Source organism: Triturus cristatus, chromosome 1_1 (genome assembly GCF_964204655.1).
Source record: "Triturus cristatus chromosome 1_1, aTriCri1.1, whole genome shotgun sequence".
In the NCBI taxonomy this organism is placed as follows: Eukaryota; Metazoa; Chordata; class Amphibia; order Caudata; family Salamandridae; genus Triturus; species Triturus cristatus.
In genome coordinates, this window is record NC_140579.1 from 64,518,564 (window position 1) to 64,536,305 (window position 17,742).

General features: G+C 43.6%; 1 protein-coding gene across 3 annotated transcripts in view; it reads right to left on the bottom strand.

Annotated features, from left to right (window-relative positions):
- Window positions 1-10,124: 10,124 nt before the first annotated feature.
- LOC146869417 (coiled-coil alpha-helical rod protein 1-like) overlaps window positions 10,125-17,742 on the bottom strand; it is a 208,944-nt gene continuing 201,326 nt past the window's right edge. For 2 of the 3 annotated variants that reach the window (XM_085599815.1, XM_085599812.1), the window contains one exon: window positions 10,125-10,497. In XM_085599815.1, the coding sequence (XP_085455941.1) occupies window positions 10,397-10,497 (101 nt within the window). In that variant the 3' untranslated portion in view covers window positions 10,125-10,396. The remainder of the gene's footprint in view (window positions 10,498-17,742) is intronic. The other variant, XM_085599816.1, reaches the window with a different exon arrangement.

Sequence of the window (17,742 nt, forward strand, 5' to 3'; positions counted from 1 at the left end):
GAGTGTGAAAAGCAGTTTGTCAATTTATTATTTTCTTTATAAGCTAGAGGCAGACTTTTTAACAAGTCTGAGAGCATTCTCTTGAGCCCTGCTATCTCCTTTTGTGTAGAGTCCTGCTTTTGACAAAGATCCCTCAATACCTCATTAGTGACCTCTGGTTCTGTTTGGGTCCCTGCTTCTCTTGAGCCTGCTACAACCCTTGGTGCACTCTCAATCTTCTCTAGTTCGTCCTCAATTTTTTCTTCATGGTCGTCTGCTAGTATTATGTATCTGTTGGAACATTCTAAGTTTATAAAGTCCCTAGTTGGAGTGCTGGGCTACTCCAGGTCTGTAGTAACTCGTCTAGGGGAATCGGTTTGGGTGGAAATACCTTGCATGGTTAAGGGGGCTCTGGGGCACAATGCACAGTTACTAAAGGACTTTTTTGCTTTGGGATTTGTGTAATAGGCGATGCTTTACTTTGCTTGCTAACATATGTAGAGATTTTCTTACGGTCTTTAGGTGCCACTTCCTCCCCATTTGCTAGCGTAGTTTCAACCTCCTCGATCAACTCGTCAATAGCTGCTATAGTACAGTTATCAGCTGCAGAGGTTGCTGTTTTGCTCATTTTAGCCATCTTCTTCCAACCTGTTCCTGATTCTATTGCCTTCCTTTTTCCCATTTTCCTGTCAGCAAGCCGCTCAAACTTGTCGACTGGATTTTTTACTCTAGTAGCGGGGAATCTATCACGCTTTTACAATATCCTCAGGGCAGTTGTAACAGTGAAGAAGTGTTCTGGCTATTCAGCTGGTAGGTATTATTCGCAACGTCCCTTGTTATCCTAAGGCCTATAGAACAGAGCAACGTTCAGCTGATTTATACTAATCAAAGTCACAAAAACGCATGAATCTTTGTGACGATAGAGACGGTGTTCTACCATCCAACGTATTTATTTCAAAAAGGTTCAGTAAAGGTGCGACTTCAGTCCGGACTTACAATTCACAGTTCTGGTTCACAATTAGACCTGTGGGTTAATTAAAGAATAAAATACCTTACGGCTCGCAGAGTTTCTTAAAAACAAGCGAATGAGCATAGTTCTTACCCTATTGCAGCGTAGATTTATAGTCGGTACAGACCTCTTATGTTGCTACCAAGGGGGCTGGCCCTGCCCCACCTGTCTGTCGCTGACGGGTGCAGACGGGCCCGCCTATGGCCCGGGCATGCCCGCGCACGTCCCGCGCTGCAGGAGCCTGCAGCTGGCCCTGCCCCACCTGTCTGTCGCTGACGGGTGCAGACGGGCCCGCCTTTGGCCCGGGCACGCCCGCGCACGTCCCGCGCTGCAGGAGCCTGCAGGAACTTTTATAGGCGCCTCCTGGCACCTGCTTTGGCACCTGTGGCGGTGTATCTACAAAAGGAACCAAAAACATCAAAAATCTCACAGTCCTAACAATCTTTCCAAAATGTCCCTGCTGCTGCTCATTTTGCTACTGCTTTTACTATTCCACCGACCACCCTCTCCACTCCCCCACCCCAAGAACCCCCCCGAAATGTGGTCTCCTCCGGCCCGCAACCCACATTTAACCCTCCCTACTTTATTGGGGTGCCCTAATCTTACACACTTCTGTTCTTTCTTTCAAACACCTTTAAATGTACAGTAATGCAGTAACATAACATTTCTTTAAACAAAATGTGTAAATCTAAAAGTGCTGACTAAAGGGCCAAAGGTCATCGTGTCTAAGAGTGGTCATAACCGGATGTGAAGCTTTGCTGTTTCACGTAGCTCTTTTGACAGCTGCTTTGAAGAGTTCCAGATAATTAGAGCAATGTTCAATTGATCATTCGTTTTATAATCTTTTCATGTGATGCTCGTTCACATTTTAACGAGGTTTGGCAAACCAGCTTATTTTACAAGTACACAGACAGGCCCACGTGCAAACATACAGTCGTCTTCGTGCATGTCATTCACTAGTATTAAAGATATGTGGTTTACGGCATTTTGAAACTGCAAAAGTGAGATGTGAAGGGCTATACAAAATCATAATATTTGTTGTTTACTCACAGTTTCTACAGCCTGGGGCTGGTAGAGTTCTTTTGGTGCCCGCCTACCATGGGTCCAAATACTGAAGCTATCTGTATGGAAACTGTAAGCAGCTTAAATGTTTAGGTCGAGCATCAGGATCTGGGTTGAGGCACGATATTAAACTTTATTAACTATTATGGTCCAATTGTAGATGACACTACAGCCCTACTCAAAATTAGTGAGATACTTAGAGGGGCACCGGGAAAGATAATCTTGGGTGGAGATTTTAATTTTATTCAAGATATAAAGAAAGATACTTCGAATAAAAAAGAGCTGAAACCCAAAACTAAAAAAGTGGTAGAAGTACTAAGACAGGAACATATTTTGAAAGACCCCTGGCGCGACGCCAATCCAACCAAGCTGTTTTTTTCCTGCTACTCTAATCAATTTCATACAGCATCCCGAATTGATTTCTTTTTAATATCGCAATCCTTGGGATATACAAGCATTGAAATAGGGATAAATCCATTCCCTGACCACTCCCTTATTAAACTTGAAGTAGAGATTGAGGAATGCAGGAGGTTGAGATCCAGGTGGCAGATGGATCGTCTCCTCCTGCAGGACCTTCAATGGGTGGCCGATACAAAAGAGTGGATAGCAGAATTCTTCAAGATAAATGATAATACGACAGAAATCTTTTTGATTTGGGGTGGATTTAAGGCCGCCTTTCGTGGGCAGATGATTGCACTCGCAGCTGCTCAAGCTAAACAAAGGAGAGAAAAAAATCATTAAACTCCGGCGGCAGTAGAAAATGCAACGAAAATAAGAAATACTCAGCCCGTTGGGACGGGGGACGCCAGAGTTCAGCTAGAAAGTGCAAAGTATGAATTGAAGGAGTTTTTTTTACAATTGAAGAGATAGCCAGCTCCAGAACACATCAACAGCGAGTGTATGAGGAGAGTCAAATGGTGGGTAAAATGTTTGCAGGAACAACCAAAACTAAACAGGAAGCAGCCATGATTTCTGAAATTATTGACCCCAAAACCAGAGCCTCTCTAATTAAAGAAGGCATAGCCCACGTTTTCTTAGAGCACTACTCGCAGCTATACACTACCAGATATGAAGCAGGAGTGGATTAAATTAGCAATTACTTTGAGGAGGTAAATCTTCCCACTCTTTCAGGGCCATTAGCGGAACAGCTCCAGCTTGACATTTCTAAACAAGAAACTATAAACGTGGTAAAGTCTATTGCAGGGGCAAAAGCCTGTGGAGCCGACGGGCTCCCAATTGAATGTTATAAAACCTTTCCCAAGGATCTGACCCCCTTCTTGGAGAAACTGTTTAATAATATCAAACAGGGAGGCAGTGTTCCTCCAAGTTTCAAGGAGTCTATACTGGTAAGCTTTGTTAAAAAGGGGAAAAACGGTAAGGATATCAATTCATACAGGCCAATCAGTCTTCTTAATGCAGAGTTTAAAATATTAATGAAAGTCTGGGCACAACGTTTTACCTCCATCGCACAGGCACTAATCCACTGTGATCAGACCGGATTTGTTGCAGGAAGGTCTATGTCCACCAATACCGGGTTTTTAATTCAGGCTCTTGACTACGCGACTATTAATAAAATTCCAACCCTTATTACGATGGTCGACGCCGAAAAGGCGTTCGACTTGGTCAATTGGGATGCACTTCTTTATGATTTTGGAAAATTCGGCATCCCGGTCCAAATTTGAAGCATGTTGAGAAATATTTATCAAGGTGCCCAAGCCCGGGTTATAGTAAACGGGGACTCAATAGGGGTAGTGGATATAAATCGTGAAAGTAGACAAGGCTGTCCGATGTCGCCTATACTGTTCACTTTTTTTTATCGAACCCTTGGCTATAAGAATCCTCGGAAACCCCCAGATTAGAGCTCCAATTGAAGGGATGGCCAAATTGAAACTTTTGGTGGGTAACATAATTATGTATTTATGCCCTGACAAACAGAATTTGGAACACGTTTTGGAAGAATTTAGTAAATTTGAACAAATAAGGGGATACAAAATAAACCAAAATAAAACTGAGATTGTAATATTAAACGCTGATTGCAACTTTTTCCCCTCTAATCTAAAAATCAAGGCACTGAAAGAAGAACCAATCAGATATCTGGGTATCTACGTTTCCAATCAAGTAGAACAATTATTTAGTCTGAATTATTTAGCCATGCGGAATAAAATTAAAACCCTACTGGATAAGAGGACCCTTCTACCTTTAAATCAGATTGGCCATGTAGCACTTTTAAAAAAGTCTATCCTTCCCCCTATTAATATTTCTTTTTATAAACGTACCCTTGAAAGTTAATTCCAAATATTGTAAAGAAATAGACTCAATGTTCAGGGAATTCGTGTGGAATAAGAAGGCCTCCAGGGTTAAATTGCCCATATTACAGCTGGAAATAAATCAAGGGGTTTAGCCATACCAAATATCCAAACTTATTATGAGGCAGCTATTTTAGACCTTACAGCACGTCTACTGGAACCTAATGGTCGGCTAGACATATTTTTTCTTGAAAGGATGATTCGTGAGTCCGGCACACAAATCCCAATCTTTTTTTAAAAACATCCAAACTACCTAAAAAGTCCCGTTATAAGACAATTCATGACTACTCCGAAAGATTGCAGTCTTTTTTTTAAACAAGCAGACTCCTCAGGGTTTATTTTTTTGAAGCTAGAGGAATGTAAAACTTTTGGTCTGCAAATTCATTCCAGCCGGCTTAAAAGATGGAAGGACAGTGGCTTTGAGACCTGGGCCATTTCTTAATTTCTAAGACAGTGATCTCCTGGTATGAGTTTCAAAGTAGATTTGGCAATCGAAACAGGCCGGGTTTTTGGAGTACTTGCAGATCGCAAATGTTATAAAAAAATATAATCTATTGTCAAGTGGTGTGCCAACAAATCAGGGTAACGCTTTATATACAGCAAAACTAAAGGGGCTAGGAAATTGGTACTCTCTGTTGATAAAACGCAAGGCTCCCCCCCCTGGTTGAGGAATTTCTGGGAAAAGTAACTTGGGAAACCAACTGCTCCTTCTCTCCCCAGGAATGGCTGTCAATATCCAAGGTAGGAAGCAAGGCCTTGAGAGCAGCCAATTTTAAAAGAATGGCCTTCTTGTCGCGGTGGCTGGCCTATTACACCCCGAAAACGTTAAATAAACGTCATGCGGAAGTGGACAATAAATGTTTTCGATGCCAGTCCCAAGGTGAGGGACACTGGTTACATATATTCTATACGTGTCCAAAGCTTGAAGTTTTTTGGCGTAAGATTTTCTCAGGAATATGCCAGGTAATTAAAAAGAAGCGCGACCCTGCGGCTGAAGTAGCACTTTTCGGTTTTTCTAAAGTAAGGTCAGATCTGACCAAAGTAGAAGAGGCGTATATTGCAATCTGCTCTATTGTAGCTCGTTCTTTAATTCTCCAAAATTGGAGATCTGAAGAGGTACCATCATATCCTAAATGGCTGAACAAAATACAAAGGATAAGGAGGTTTGAAGAAGCTTATGCTAAGCGGGTCGGGGCAACAAAAAAGTTTACAGCGGTTTGGAGGTTCTTTGATAATTGGGACACAAATTTAGCACTTTAGCACATTGCACTTTATGTCCTTATATTGAAGGGAAAGTACGACTGCACTTTATTTTTAGCACAGGCAGAAGGTTTTTAACATATATTAACAGATTCTTTCATTGTTGGTGCGATAGCATGTGATGATCATGAGAATAAGCGATTAAGGTTAATATTTTTGGGCAATCTTGAGGGTGTAATAATGTTAACACCGTTGGTAATTATGCCCATTTCACTTTATGGTCCTATATCTGAGGGAAGGTGCAATTGTACCTTAATGTCGTTTTCCCCCCAAAAAAACAAATTAAAAAAAAAAAAATGTTATAACTGTCTGGAAGCTTTTCTTGTATTTGGAAAACAACAATATCAATTTAGATTTCCTCAACTCATTGCACTGTAATGTAAACAGTGTAAACTAGAGGCAGTTTGAATTGAAAGCACCTTAGCACTTTAGGAGAAAATTATTTTCTGGGTCTGACAGCTAAATGATGAGGTAGTTTTTAATGATTATATGGGATTTCCGGACTGCCCGTTGTGTCTTTTAAAGTATTTAGAGTAATTGGTATGTCTATGTATTCTCCATGGGTTTCAGATGACAATTGAATAAGAATGTATATCAGTGTAAATTGTCGATTTTTTTTTATTTCTGACGATCAACTTTACTATAATGTTGTCATGTCCTCTGCTCTGCTCTACAAAAAAAAAAAAATACTCTGTTGTCAGAAGACTGAAATTCATGAATATTAAATTCCTCATTTCACATACTAGCATTAAATTAATTAAACAAGTAGTCCCCAAATAACAAATAACACTTACTAGTGTAAGGGAACTGTAATTGGCCTGTGCTCCTCACGAAAAACCGGAAATTATGTATCGGAGCGCTAAGGTGTAAGGAGAGAGGAAACAAAAAACTACACGCAAATTAACCAATTACGAGAAGCATTCCAGAATGCCAGAGATTACACTCCGTAGAGTGATTACTGAAGGTCTTGCAGACAACGCGTGCGCGCTGATGCTCGACCTAAAAAGGTTAGACTCTAAAGGACTCTTTACATTCTGAACAGAGACTTTAGTTTCACCCTGCACCAAATGGAGGAACTCAGGAAGGTTTTACACTTAGAACGAATTCATTACCATGGAAAAGAGTTTCAAACGCATTTGCGTCAACATCTTCAATGAGGTAAGTTGCAACAAATGCATTCTACGTAATACAACGCACTGGATAGGAGTTTTAGAATTCAGGGAAAGTAGCGTTAAGTTGTTAGAGTTCAGTTAAGTGTCGCGTTATGGGGTAGTAAGGAGTTTTTAGGCTACAGGGAAGGATAGCAGTATGCAAAATAATAATCTGTGGTATAGGTGGCTGTGGCAAAAATAATATGTATGGATGGGAATGCGTTGTAAGTGTATCCTGTGTAGTGCTTGCTTGGTAATGCATGTGTTATAGTGATATGAGTTGTTGTAACCTATATTCCCCAGGAAGACATGTCAGCAGTTCTTCGCAGAAAAATGAGCATAGAGAATTACTAAGGGGAAGCCTGTCTCCTCTTTCCCCACTTGTGTGTCTGGGTCCCCTCCCTCCAGTCTCAAGAATGTCAGCAATACACTTCCACTAAGAAAGTAACCTCGCCTCCATCTTGTGCGCATGGACATGTCAGGGTTTCCAACATAGAAACCCCAGGCGTCCCTCTCCGATTCATTCAGAAACTCATGCTGTATGCATCATATAAACTACACACACACACACACACACACACACACACACACACACACATATATATATATATACACATACACACATACACACACACACACATAGGCATACGTGCTGGGTTGTTAGCGCATGAATCTGGGTTTAGCTCGTAGCTGCAGAGCTTTACACAAGTGGGCCAGGGAGCACGACTGAACACTGTCAGGGGTCATTCTTGTCCCAACACCTGTGTCTTTTGGCTGCTGACTAATGCATCCACTTGAGGATATGCCACAGGACCTTTCATTCGTACAAGATCATTAAACTGAGTACCACTAAGTTGGGAAACAAACATCCATCAAACAGTGCCAGGATGTCTCTTTAGGTGAAGGTGTTCTTTACAGATACACATTATGATAACTTTTTTGCTATTCCATCTTTCCATTATTAAATTAAGAAATTATGTATTCTTACGATTCCTAAAACCTTTCAATTTTTTCTTTAGTTGGAGTTTTCACACCAGAGGTGTTTTGGTACGAAGTGTTCTTTTTTATGAACATTGTCAAAACGTTTTTTGTGAAATGTGCCATTACTTACAAAATCAGAGATTATTTATTTTGGTTTAAACTACTCGATATTCTCCAAAACGTTGTGTGTCACTGGAGACAAGAAAAGTAAAGTAGTATTTGTTTGCAACCCGCATGAGTCCAGTCTGCTATGTGGGCGACCACATGTGGGTGTACTTCAGCCCAGCATGGCTTTTCTCCTGAACTCTAGTGTTGGGGAAGTGAGAAACTTGGGTGGTAATTTGGCCTTGCTTTGAAAGGGCGAAAAGCCTCTTGGCTGTTAAGAAGGACAACTGTGATCAGGTGGAGTTTTGTGATTTGCCATTAAGGTAGCAGTTTTGTACCGCTGCTTCATCTTATCACCGAAGCACCAAAAGGTGGTTCCCATCAAACAGCGCGTCAGGCCCAGTCCATGTCACCTGAACTAGGACGTCTAAGACATGGAGTCTGCTATTCGTGGTCTATGAACTCCATGGGTATCAGGGGCACCGAACAGCCTCTCTGACAATATTAGGCGGAACATTTACTTTCATAGACGCCTTTTGACCACAGAAAGGCAGTAGAATGACATTAAAGACAGAGCTGTAAACTGCAGGACGCCATGATCGCCCTGGCCTTGGTAAATGATAGGAAAAGGCCACCAGGCTCTTAGATCTTCAGCCTCCATGTCCATGTGAGGGGACAAGCCTTCCCCTTTAGGGAGGCGGACATCCCCAAAACAGACTCAGTTGGGAAGGCTCCCACAGACAGCGTCTTCTTTTGAAGCTTTGGATATATTGCTCAAACTATGAACTCGCAGACTCAGAAGATTGATTCTTCTGAGGATCCTGTACCTGCTTGAGGACTTGGGAACCCATAAGAGGCAAGCCTTTTGGTGAGGAAACTTAGGCAGCCCTAAGTCATAGATTCTCTTACTCTACAGCCAAGGAATCTGGGTGGGGTAAGGTCTTAATGGATGGCACTCTAAGTATGTTTATTATGATGGAGAAGAAAATATCCTCTCATTGAGTGCACATCATTGGGTTAGTTGATACTGGCATGGATAATGTCTGCGTCAGTTTTGAGCCAGTTACCCTCTATTTCTTATGCTGAGTTGACGTGAAAGCTGGATCAGCTCAAATGTCAAAGGACTCAATCCAAAAGAATAAAACACAAGCAAAGACCAATGTTGGGCTGGTGCACAGCAGGCTGCGGGCATAGTGGATCTGGCATTGTGACCAGTGGTGCCTTGGAGAATATGTACAACAGCTAGCACTGGGGTGACAGCCACCACAGCCTCGGGCACCGGATAGCAGGTACCAAGATACAAGAAAGCTGCATTGGAAACATCTCGAGCAAGCCCATGCCTGAAGGAACGGGTGCCAGGTTTCTCGCTTTCAGCTTAGTGCTCGAGCTGTCCAAAAAGAATCCAGCACCAGGAGGCGCTTAGAGTTTCAGCGGAGGCATGCATTTCTGCTTCGCTACATTCTCTGGACTGCTGCTGAAAAGATCTGACTAACTGAAGAGGTCCTCCATGCAAGGAAGCATTTGAGTATGCCTTCGAGACAGAGAGGTAGCAGATTTAGCCGGAGCTTCGCTGCTTTATATAGTAGTTTTGTTCTAAGTTAAATCAAATACATGAAGTCAAGTGAAGGTGGACTGGGAGAGATACTATGACGTTTCTCCAGTAGATGTGTTTTTCTTATAGGAGAATGAAAAAATATATATATGCGCCTCAGGCCATCACGCAAAGTGGAAGTGCTGTGTGATTAGCCCTTGATGGTTTGGTTGGACAAAGCTGTACTTAGCACACACTACTTCCTAAAGTGTCAGATGTTCCAGGACACTACAACACATGATGTTTGTGTCCCATCCTGGCTGTGTTAGTCTTTGTTATTTCGCCCATCTTAGGTGCTTGCTGGCGGCCAGGAGCTTTCCTATTAAAATAATCACATGAAGATTCAATAGAAAGTCAGATCAGCCCCTACCACGAAGGGGTATGGGTTGAAATAAGAAACTTATAAACAAGCCTCTGCCCTCTCAAACTAGGTTCTCTCTTTCAAGATTCTCCTGTAATGAGTTTGCTGTAGGATACTAAAAAGGAACATTTATCTCATCTGTGGTCCTATTAGAAAGCACGTGTCAGGTCTACTCTGAGTCCAAGCATCAGTACGTACCACCCAACATTGAAGGTCACTTCCACTGGGGCAATTCATTCTGCAAGAGAAGTTAGAGACTTACGAAGAGCTGTTCGTTTTGAGGAGTTAAGTACTTATAATGGGCAAGACGACAACTGTCCAAAATTCATAAGGCACTTTAATAGAATGTATAAAAAAAAATGTTTTTCAATTAGTGCATAAATTAAGTCCAACCTTGAAGCATGAGTTCTGCAAACAAAAGGGGAGCTTTAAGCAACCAGATGGAAGTGATGCAGATGACCAACATCCACCGTCTATACCACAGAGAGAGGTAGGGCGATTGTCCAGTCCCTGTCCAAAGCTTCCCTCTCAGGATGGACGGTGATCTCTTCTCTAAATGACAACAGGATCATGCGGTCAACAATAGCATCTCTAGTCCTGTTCATCCTCAGACGGTGCCTCCTCTTCCTCATTGATGATAGCTGCGCTCAGTGTCTGCAGATTGTTCAACATGGCGGACAGGGATTCTGGAGGTGAAAACAGAGCAGGTGATGAGTCTTCAAAGTCCTTAGACCAACAGAGAAGCCCCACTTCAATTGTATCTTGGCATCTACACATCTTACAACAAACCCTTCTACCACCACAATCACAACAGTGCATCTCGTCTCCGCTTGGCATGCGCCAACCAGCAGGTTGTTTTAATAACTGTATGGAAGAGCACCAGTTTTAAAAGAAATGAGGGTGCTCTGCAAGACAAAGGAGCAAATTTGACTGTTTGAGCTTTGCCTTTTCATTATATATAACTAACGCGCACAAACCTAGGATCACTGTTCCAAGAAGACCCTACTAATTGCTTCCTGCACCAGAATCAGTGACCTATCTTACCCCATGACTCAGATATTAGACAAAATGGGACACCAATGGGTTGAGAATAAAAGGGAGCAGCATAGTCCAAAAGGCCCTTACCAATCAAACATAGACATGTAATATGTGAGTCATATTACGTGTCTATGTTTGATTGGTACGCGCCTTTTGGACTGATCTGTTGAGTTACACTGAACTTACACTGTTGATTTAACAGTATTGTAAGGTATCCTTGCACCTTCTAGGCCTTTTGCAGTCTGTGATGACCACTTTGTGTGTATGCTGTACTAATGACTACAAATCCCTCTCTACGCCTGCAGTGGCTGATTAACAGTCTAAAACTGAGAAGCCTCCTCCAAGCAGAGGACCAGCAAATTAATTAGAGAATACATTTGATGACAGTCACCCAAATCAATAAAGCATAGACCAAACCTCCATTTATTATAACCCTAATACAGCGTAATCAATACTTTTTATTTAGCAAAGCTTTGCATTCCACTGAGACCACAGCTGGTGGCCTGCAGAACTCAGACCTGAACCCACACCGACTGACCATGCTCACAACCTCAGGCTCATCCTTGATAGACAACTGACCATGAAACGATAAGTCAACGCCGTCGCCTCCTCCTGCTTCTACACCCTTTGCATGCTCTGCAGGATTTTCAGATGCCAATCAAAACCAGAAAGACTGTCCCAAAGGCCATTGTCACCAGCCACTTTGACTACGGCAACGCTCTCTATGCCAGAATCCCCACCCATTCCATACAGAACGCGGCAGCCAGAGTCATCCTGGACCTCCCTAAACAGACCCACATCATTCTACACCTCAGACAGCTCCACTGGCTCCCAATCCAGAAAAGATGCCAGTTCAAGATCCTCACACACGCCTACAAGGCCCTCCACGACCAAGGACCGTCCTACATCAACCACTGTCATGTATTCCATTAGCCCTCAAGACACTGTCGCTTCTCTAGCCCTTGCACAGACCCCCCCCCCACGTCCAACACTGCCGCAGCAGAGGCCACTGCTTCTCCTAAATCGCTGCAAAGACCTTCAATAACCTCCCCTCCTTGACGGACTTCAGAAAGAAACTCAATACCTGACGTTTTGACGGAGACATGGCACCCTCAGCGCCCAGATACCCCCAGCGTCGACAGTGTTGCGATTTACAAATACTGATTGTTTGATTGACTGAATTCTACCACAATGAGGTATTTTTTTCTGGATCAAACACATAACTCTTGGAGTGACTTGACACATTTCTCAAGGATTCTTCATCGCAGTTCCCAGAGGTTATGAGCAGTGAAGTCTTCACTTCATTATGTTGAAACATTAGGGCTTGGGGATAGTTCTGTAAAGGTTGTCACTTGGCATACAGAAGGGACCCAGGGATAGCTACTTCAACAGTCGCCAGCCCCATACTGAACACGGGAGAAAGAGCCACGTGGCAGAGTTAAGATTAGAAACATATTGAATAGACCGGATTATGAGATCAAGTCTTTGTAGACTGTTAATAGTTCAGGATTTTACCAAAGGGAAGTGTGTTTAATGCACATTTGGCAGGCGGTTGTTTGCAACATTCAGATCAAGGGACACCTATTTTAGTAAGGGAACCACAAAACAAGCCAATGAATAAAAGTGTAAGACTCAGTCTAAAACCTACCCTTGCACCTGCTAGAGCAACGAGAGGACCTCAGATAAATGAATGAATGTAAGCCTCACTTCAAAACCCACCCTTTCTAGAAAAAGAAGAGCGCCACAGATGAATGAACGTAAGCCTCACCCTAAAAACCTATCCCTTCTAGAGAAACAAGAGCTCCTCAGATGAAAGAATGTAAGCCTCACCCTAAAGCCTCTCTCTTCTAGAGAGACAAGAACGCCTCGGGTGAATGAATGAACGTAAGCCTTACCCAAAAACCAATCCCTTGTAGAGAAACAAGAGCTCCTCAGATGAAAGAATGTAAGCCTCACCCTAAAGCCTCTCTCTTCTAGAGAGACAAGAACGCCTCGGGTGAATGAATGAACGTAAGCCTTACCCAAAAACCAATCCCTTGTAGAGAAACAAGAGCTCCTCAGATGAAAGAATGTAAGCCTCACCCTAAAGCCTCTCTCTTCTAGAGAGACAAGAACGCCTCGGTGAATGAATGAACGTAAGCCTTACCCAAAAACCAATCCCTTCTAGAGAAACAAGAGCGCCTCAAATGAATGAATGAATTAATCTAAGCCTCACCATAAACCTACTACCCCTTCTAGAGAAACAAGAGCTCCTCAGATGAATGAATGAATGAATTTAAGCCTTACCCTAAAATCCACCCTTTCTAGAGAAACACGAAAGCCTCGAATGAATGAATGTAAGCCTTACCCCAAAACCTAACCCTTCTAGAGAAACAAGAGCACCTCGAATAAATAAAATCTTTATTCCAAAACCTATCCTCTCTAGCACAAGAGTGCCTCTAAGCATAAATGTAAGCTTAGCTTCAGAATCTATCCCTTCAAGAGCAATGAGTGCACACTGACTAAATGAATAAAAATAAGCTTGGTTCCAAACCCTAACCCTTCTGGAGCAACAATAGTGTCTAAAATTATGAAAGACTCGTTCCAAAACCTACCGTTTCTAGAGAAACAAGAGCACCTGGAAATAATTAATAAAACGGACACAACAGATTGTCTTGTACCCAAAGTTTTGATTTCTGGTGTCACTCCCAATGCAATTCAGGCTCCCGTAAAAGCAGCTGCTGAGGTTTGTGGATGACCACTAGCTATCGCCCAACAGAAGCACTCCACATATCATGGGCATGACACTGCACACTGCTCTCTGCCCTTCATTAACATATCTGATACAACGCTGCACACTGCTCTCCGGCCTCCATGAACATATCTGATACAACGCTGCACACTGCTCTCCGGCTTCCATTAACATATCTGATACAAAGCTGTACAGTGCTCTCAGTCCTCCATGAATATATCTGATACAGCGCTGCACACTGCTCTCCGGCCTCCATGAACATATCTGATACAACGCTGCACACTGCTCTCCGGCTTCCATGAACATATCTGATATAACGCTGCACACTGCTCTCCGGCCTCCATGAACATATTAGATACAACGCTGTACAATGCTCTTCATGAACATATCTGATACAACACTGCTCTCCATCCAACATGTTCTTGGTAGGACACCGCTCTTTGTACTCAATAAACATATCCCTGATACAACACTGCACACTGCTCTCTGTGCTCCTTAAATCTATCCATGTGAGAACACTCCAGACTTCACTGTCTTTCAAGAATATATCTGTGATGAAGCACTGCCGACTGCTCTCCGCACCCCCAGAAGGAATGGTTTCTTACCTGTAACTCCTGTTCTCTCGTAGGGGTATTTCCATGATAAGACATAAGCACTTGAAAAGTTCCGCCCATGTGCGGGGACCCCAGAGCACTTCTATAGATAAATCTTTTTTTAAAAATGTTTTTTTAATTAATTAAACAGGCTCACAAAATCTCATATAATGCATTACATGTGTGAGAAGTTGGCCTGGTATATGCTGTCCACTAGTTATAGTGGGCACCTTGTACCAGTCCAAACAACCCTTATTGATGATTAGGTTAAAGACAACCTTTACTGAAAGCGATCCTAGTGGTAGCTTATAGAGAGCAGCCTTCAGGCTAAGGCTCGAAGGAATGTAAAGCAGCTTGGTTTACCAGATTATGACCTCTTGAATGACCAAATGAAAGGAGAACCACACAAGGTATATATAAAATATATGTATTTATTTCTAAACACTCTCTAATCTCTTTATGAGATTAAAGAACAAGATACACAATATTAAATCACTAGAACGACAGTAAATAGCACAATATACAATGGGCCCCAGGGGGGGACCAAACCATATATTAAGAAAGTGGTATAAGAACCACTACTTGACTAGACACATTGCCTAGAGCACGTAGAATCGCTGGGACCCCAAGGAACCACCCAAGGTTGTGACAGAGGGGACCCACGGAGGACGCATGTAGTGTGAGAACACAGCCACGAGCTCCGTACAATCCTATGGGAAAGTCGCGGTTGGAATTTTAAAGATCAAGGACACTTAGGAGAGGACTTTGAGCAAACCCTTTCAAACTTAGAAGGTTCTAAGGCCAGCACCCATGTGAGCACCGGAGTACTCGTTTTACATAACCCAGGGAAGCCGGGTGCATAGGTGTCAAATGGTGTCAGGAATCTTCGTCATTTTCTATGGCGAGATGCTGCAGAGTGCTGCTGCTGTGAAGAGGAAATGTGTCCGGTGTGATCCAAGCCTGAATTGGAGATGTGAAGAACCTCAAAACAGAGAGGACAGAGTCTGGGTCACTTCAGGGGGACTAGGGGCACGGTAGAACAATGCCCACCAATGTCGGGTGTTTCAGGTGAGAAGAGGTGAAGCTTGACTCCACTGCCATGGGCACCAGGAGACGTCGACGATGACCAAAGTCCGCAGGCGAGCTGTCCCACAAAGGATGTCGAGTGCTGGGGGGTCGGTATAAGGATTGGAGACCAACAAGCCTTGGCAACGGCAACCCACGCAGTGAGAGTAAAAAGGCTTCGGTGTGGAACAGCAAGGTCCTGTGGACTCCCCAAGCGATGGAGAGTCAGGGCACGTCTGGAGCAACCGGGTAAGCCCACTGAAAGTTAAAGTACCCTTCTCAGGGACCCACAAATCGACGGACAAGGGATTGCGAAAGGACCTCGAGAGGAATCACTAAATACCAGCCCACGGGACACTCGTGGAGTGTAGGCCAGTAATCTTCGGTGGAATCACTGCTCGGGTCTGGACTACAAGTAGGCTAAAGCACAGCCTCAGGGATCGCGAAAAAGCATATGCTGCTGCAAATGTGGGCTTTGGATCTCAGGTTTGCTGAGAGCACGGATCGGCCTCGGGGAATCTAGGAAACCCACCTCCTGTGTTGCAAAATCTTCAGAGTCCTTCAGGAGCTGCGTAGTTGCAAACCGGACATATGCGTCTTTGGTGCCTGCCTTGCAGGGGAGTAATTCCTTTACTCCAAGGGAGATTCTTCGGTCATCCAACTTCGAGTAGATAGTTGAAGTTCTGGAATTCTGTAGCAGAGTTTCGTCTAGGTAAATCTAAAGTCCTGTAGCCAGGGGTTCCTACTTTATACCCAAAGAAGGGGTGGGACAAACTCTAGGGACCCACCTATGGGAGGGTCAGGACAGAAGGGTGGCTACACCCATGTCCTTTGTCCAGTTTCGCACCAGAGCAGGGGCTGATAGCCCCTGCAATCGGTTTGAGCTGGACTATGCACAGGGACACAAAATGTGCTCCCAGTGCAGACATCAAAGCACTCTCGGAGTGCACCCACCCTGCCCCAATACACTAAAACCTGTCTGGGAGGTGGTCACACCTCCCTGTGACAGGAAACCTATTGTCCAGCCGTCCCCTGCCGTCCAGCAGCAAGAGGGCAGACTCGTGTCTGTGGCTGGCAGCACCCATTTTGTGATGCCAGAGCTTGCAAAGCTGGTACCGGGTGTACCGGTGCTGTCATATTTCTCCTTCTAGTAGGGTGAAATCATACCTCCCACACCAGTTACTGGTGTGGAGGTATGATTCCAAGGTGTTTGACACCAATCACGACATGTTTCCATGCAGCTGTTTTAAAGTTAGCATTTACTGCGAGATTATAATGCACTTGAGCGTATATGGTAGGCTGCATCACAAATAACCACGGAATAGAGGTTCCGAAAGCTGCAGAGGGGCTCTGCTCATGCATGGGCACCCTCTCACATAAAACCCAGCACCCTGCCTTCAGTATTGATAAGGCCTGCCATAGGGGTGACTGATAGGTTTATATGTGCAGTGAATAGATATAGTGAACCTATATCTAAGTAAGGAGTGCATACACCACCTTACACAGGCTGCTGTAGCAGACCGGTTGTGTCATTTTGAAAGGTCTCTCAGAGGTGGCATAATACATGCTGCAGCCCCTGAGAGGGCTCTGTGGTACCTATGCCCTGGGTATATAATATACCATATACTAGGGCATTATAAGGGTACCCCAGAATCCAATCTGAAGTGTACCTAAAGTACATGAACAGCCAATTTAGGGAGAAAGCAGATAGTTTGACTGGGGTCCTGATTAGCAGGATCCCAGTCAAACTAAGTCGAAAACCAGCAAAACACCAGGCAAAAAGTGAGGGTAACCATGCAGCCAGATTCCACCTTCCTACAACATGTACACAGAATTAACCATTTCAATTCATTGTTGTCCAAAGCATTGTTCAAAGACAGCGCCACATTTAGATCACATCCCAATTTCGTCAGGATATCACCTCTTTTTTTTATGATAAACACATTTTTGTTGATTTGACAAAAAGACACCAGCCATACATTACGACACCACGAAGACCAGGAGTACAAACAATGGTCTGTGCGACCCATTCCACGAATATGAATGGTAGAACGGCATGTGTTAGGACATTCCCCTTGAGACTAAACCATTCCCCTCAACCACTTCCCCCAGATACTCCGATAATTCTTAGGACACCCACGTGCTTCATACAGAGTTTTTTCTTACGTAGCACACCAGTCGACCCCGGTCTGCCAGCGCCTGACACATGGGGGTTTAAGGCTTTTCCAAAAGGCCGCTATGTCCCTTTTAGCCACCACCATTGCTTTAGTAAAAAACAATTTGTCATTCCTGGACCCATCCAGCCCGTCAATAATGCCCAGGATCGTGTGTCTCAGGTCATGCGGCAGGATATCACCTCTTTGACAAGACAGTCCGTACTCGGAATTGCCTCTATGCTGAAGGTACATCTATGATCCCTTCTAGGTTTCTATACGTATCCCAGGAGACCATATTTTATCAAATTTTTTCTTGCATCTCCTGCTATCATATATCACTTTTTCAGCTTGGTA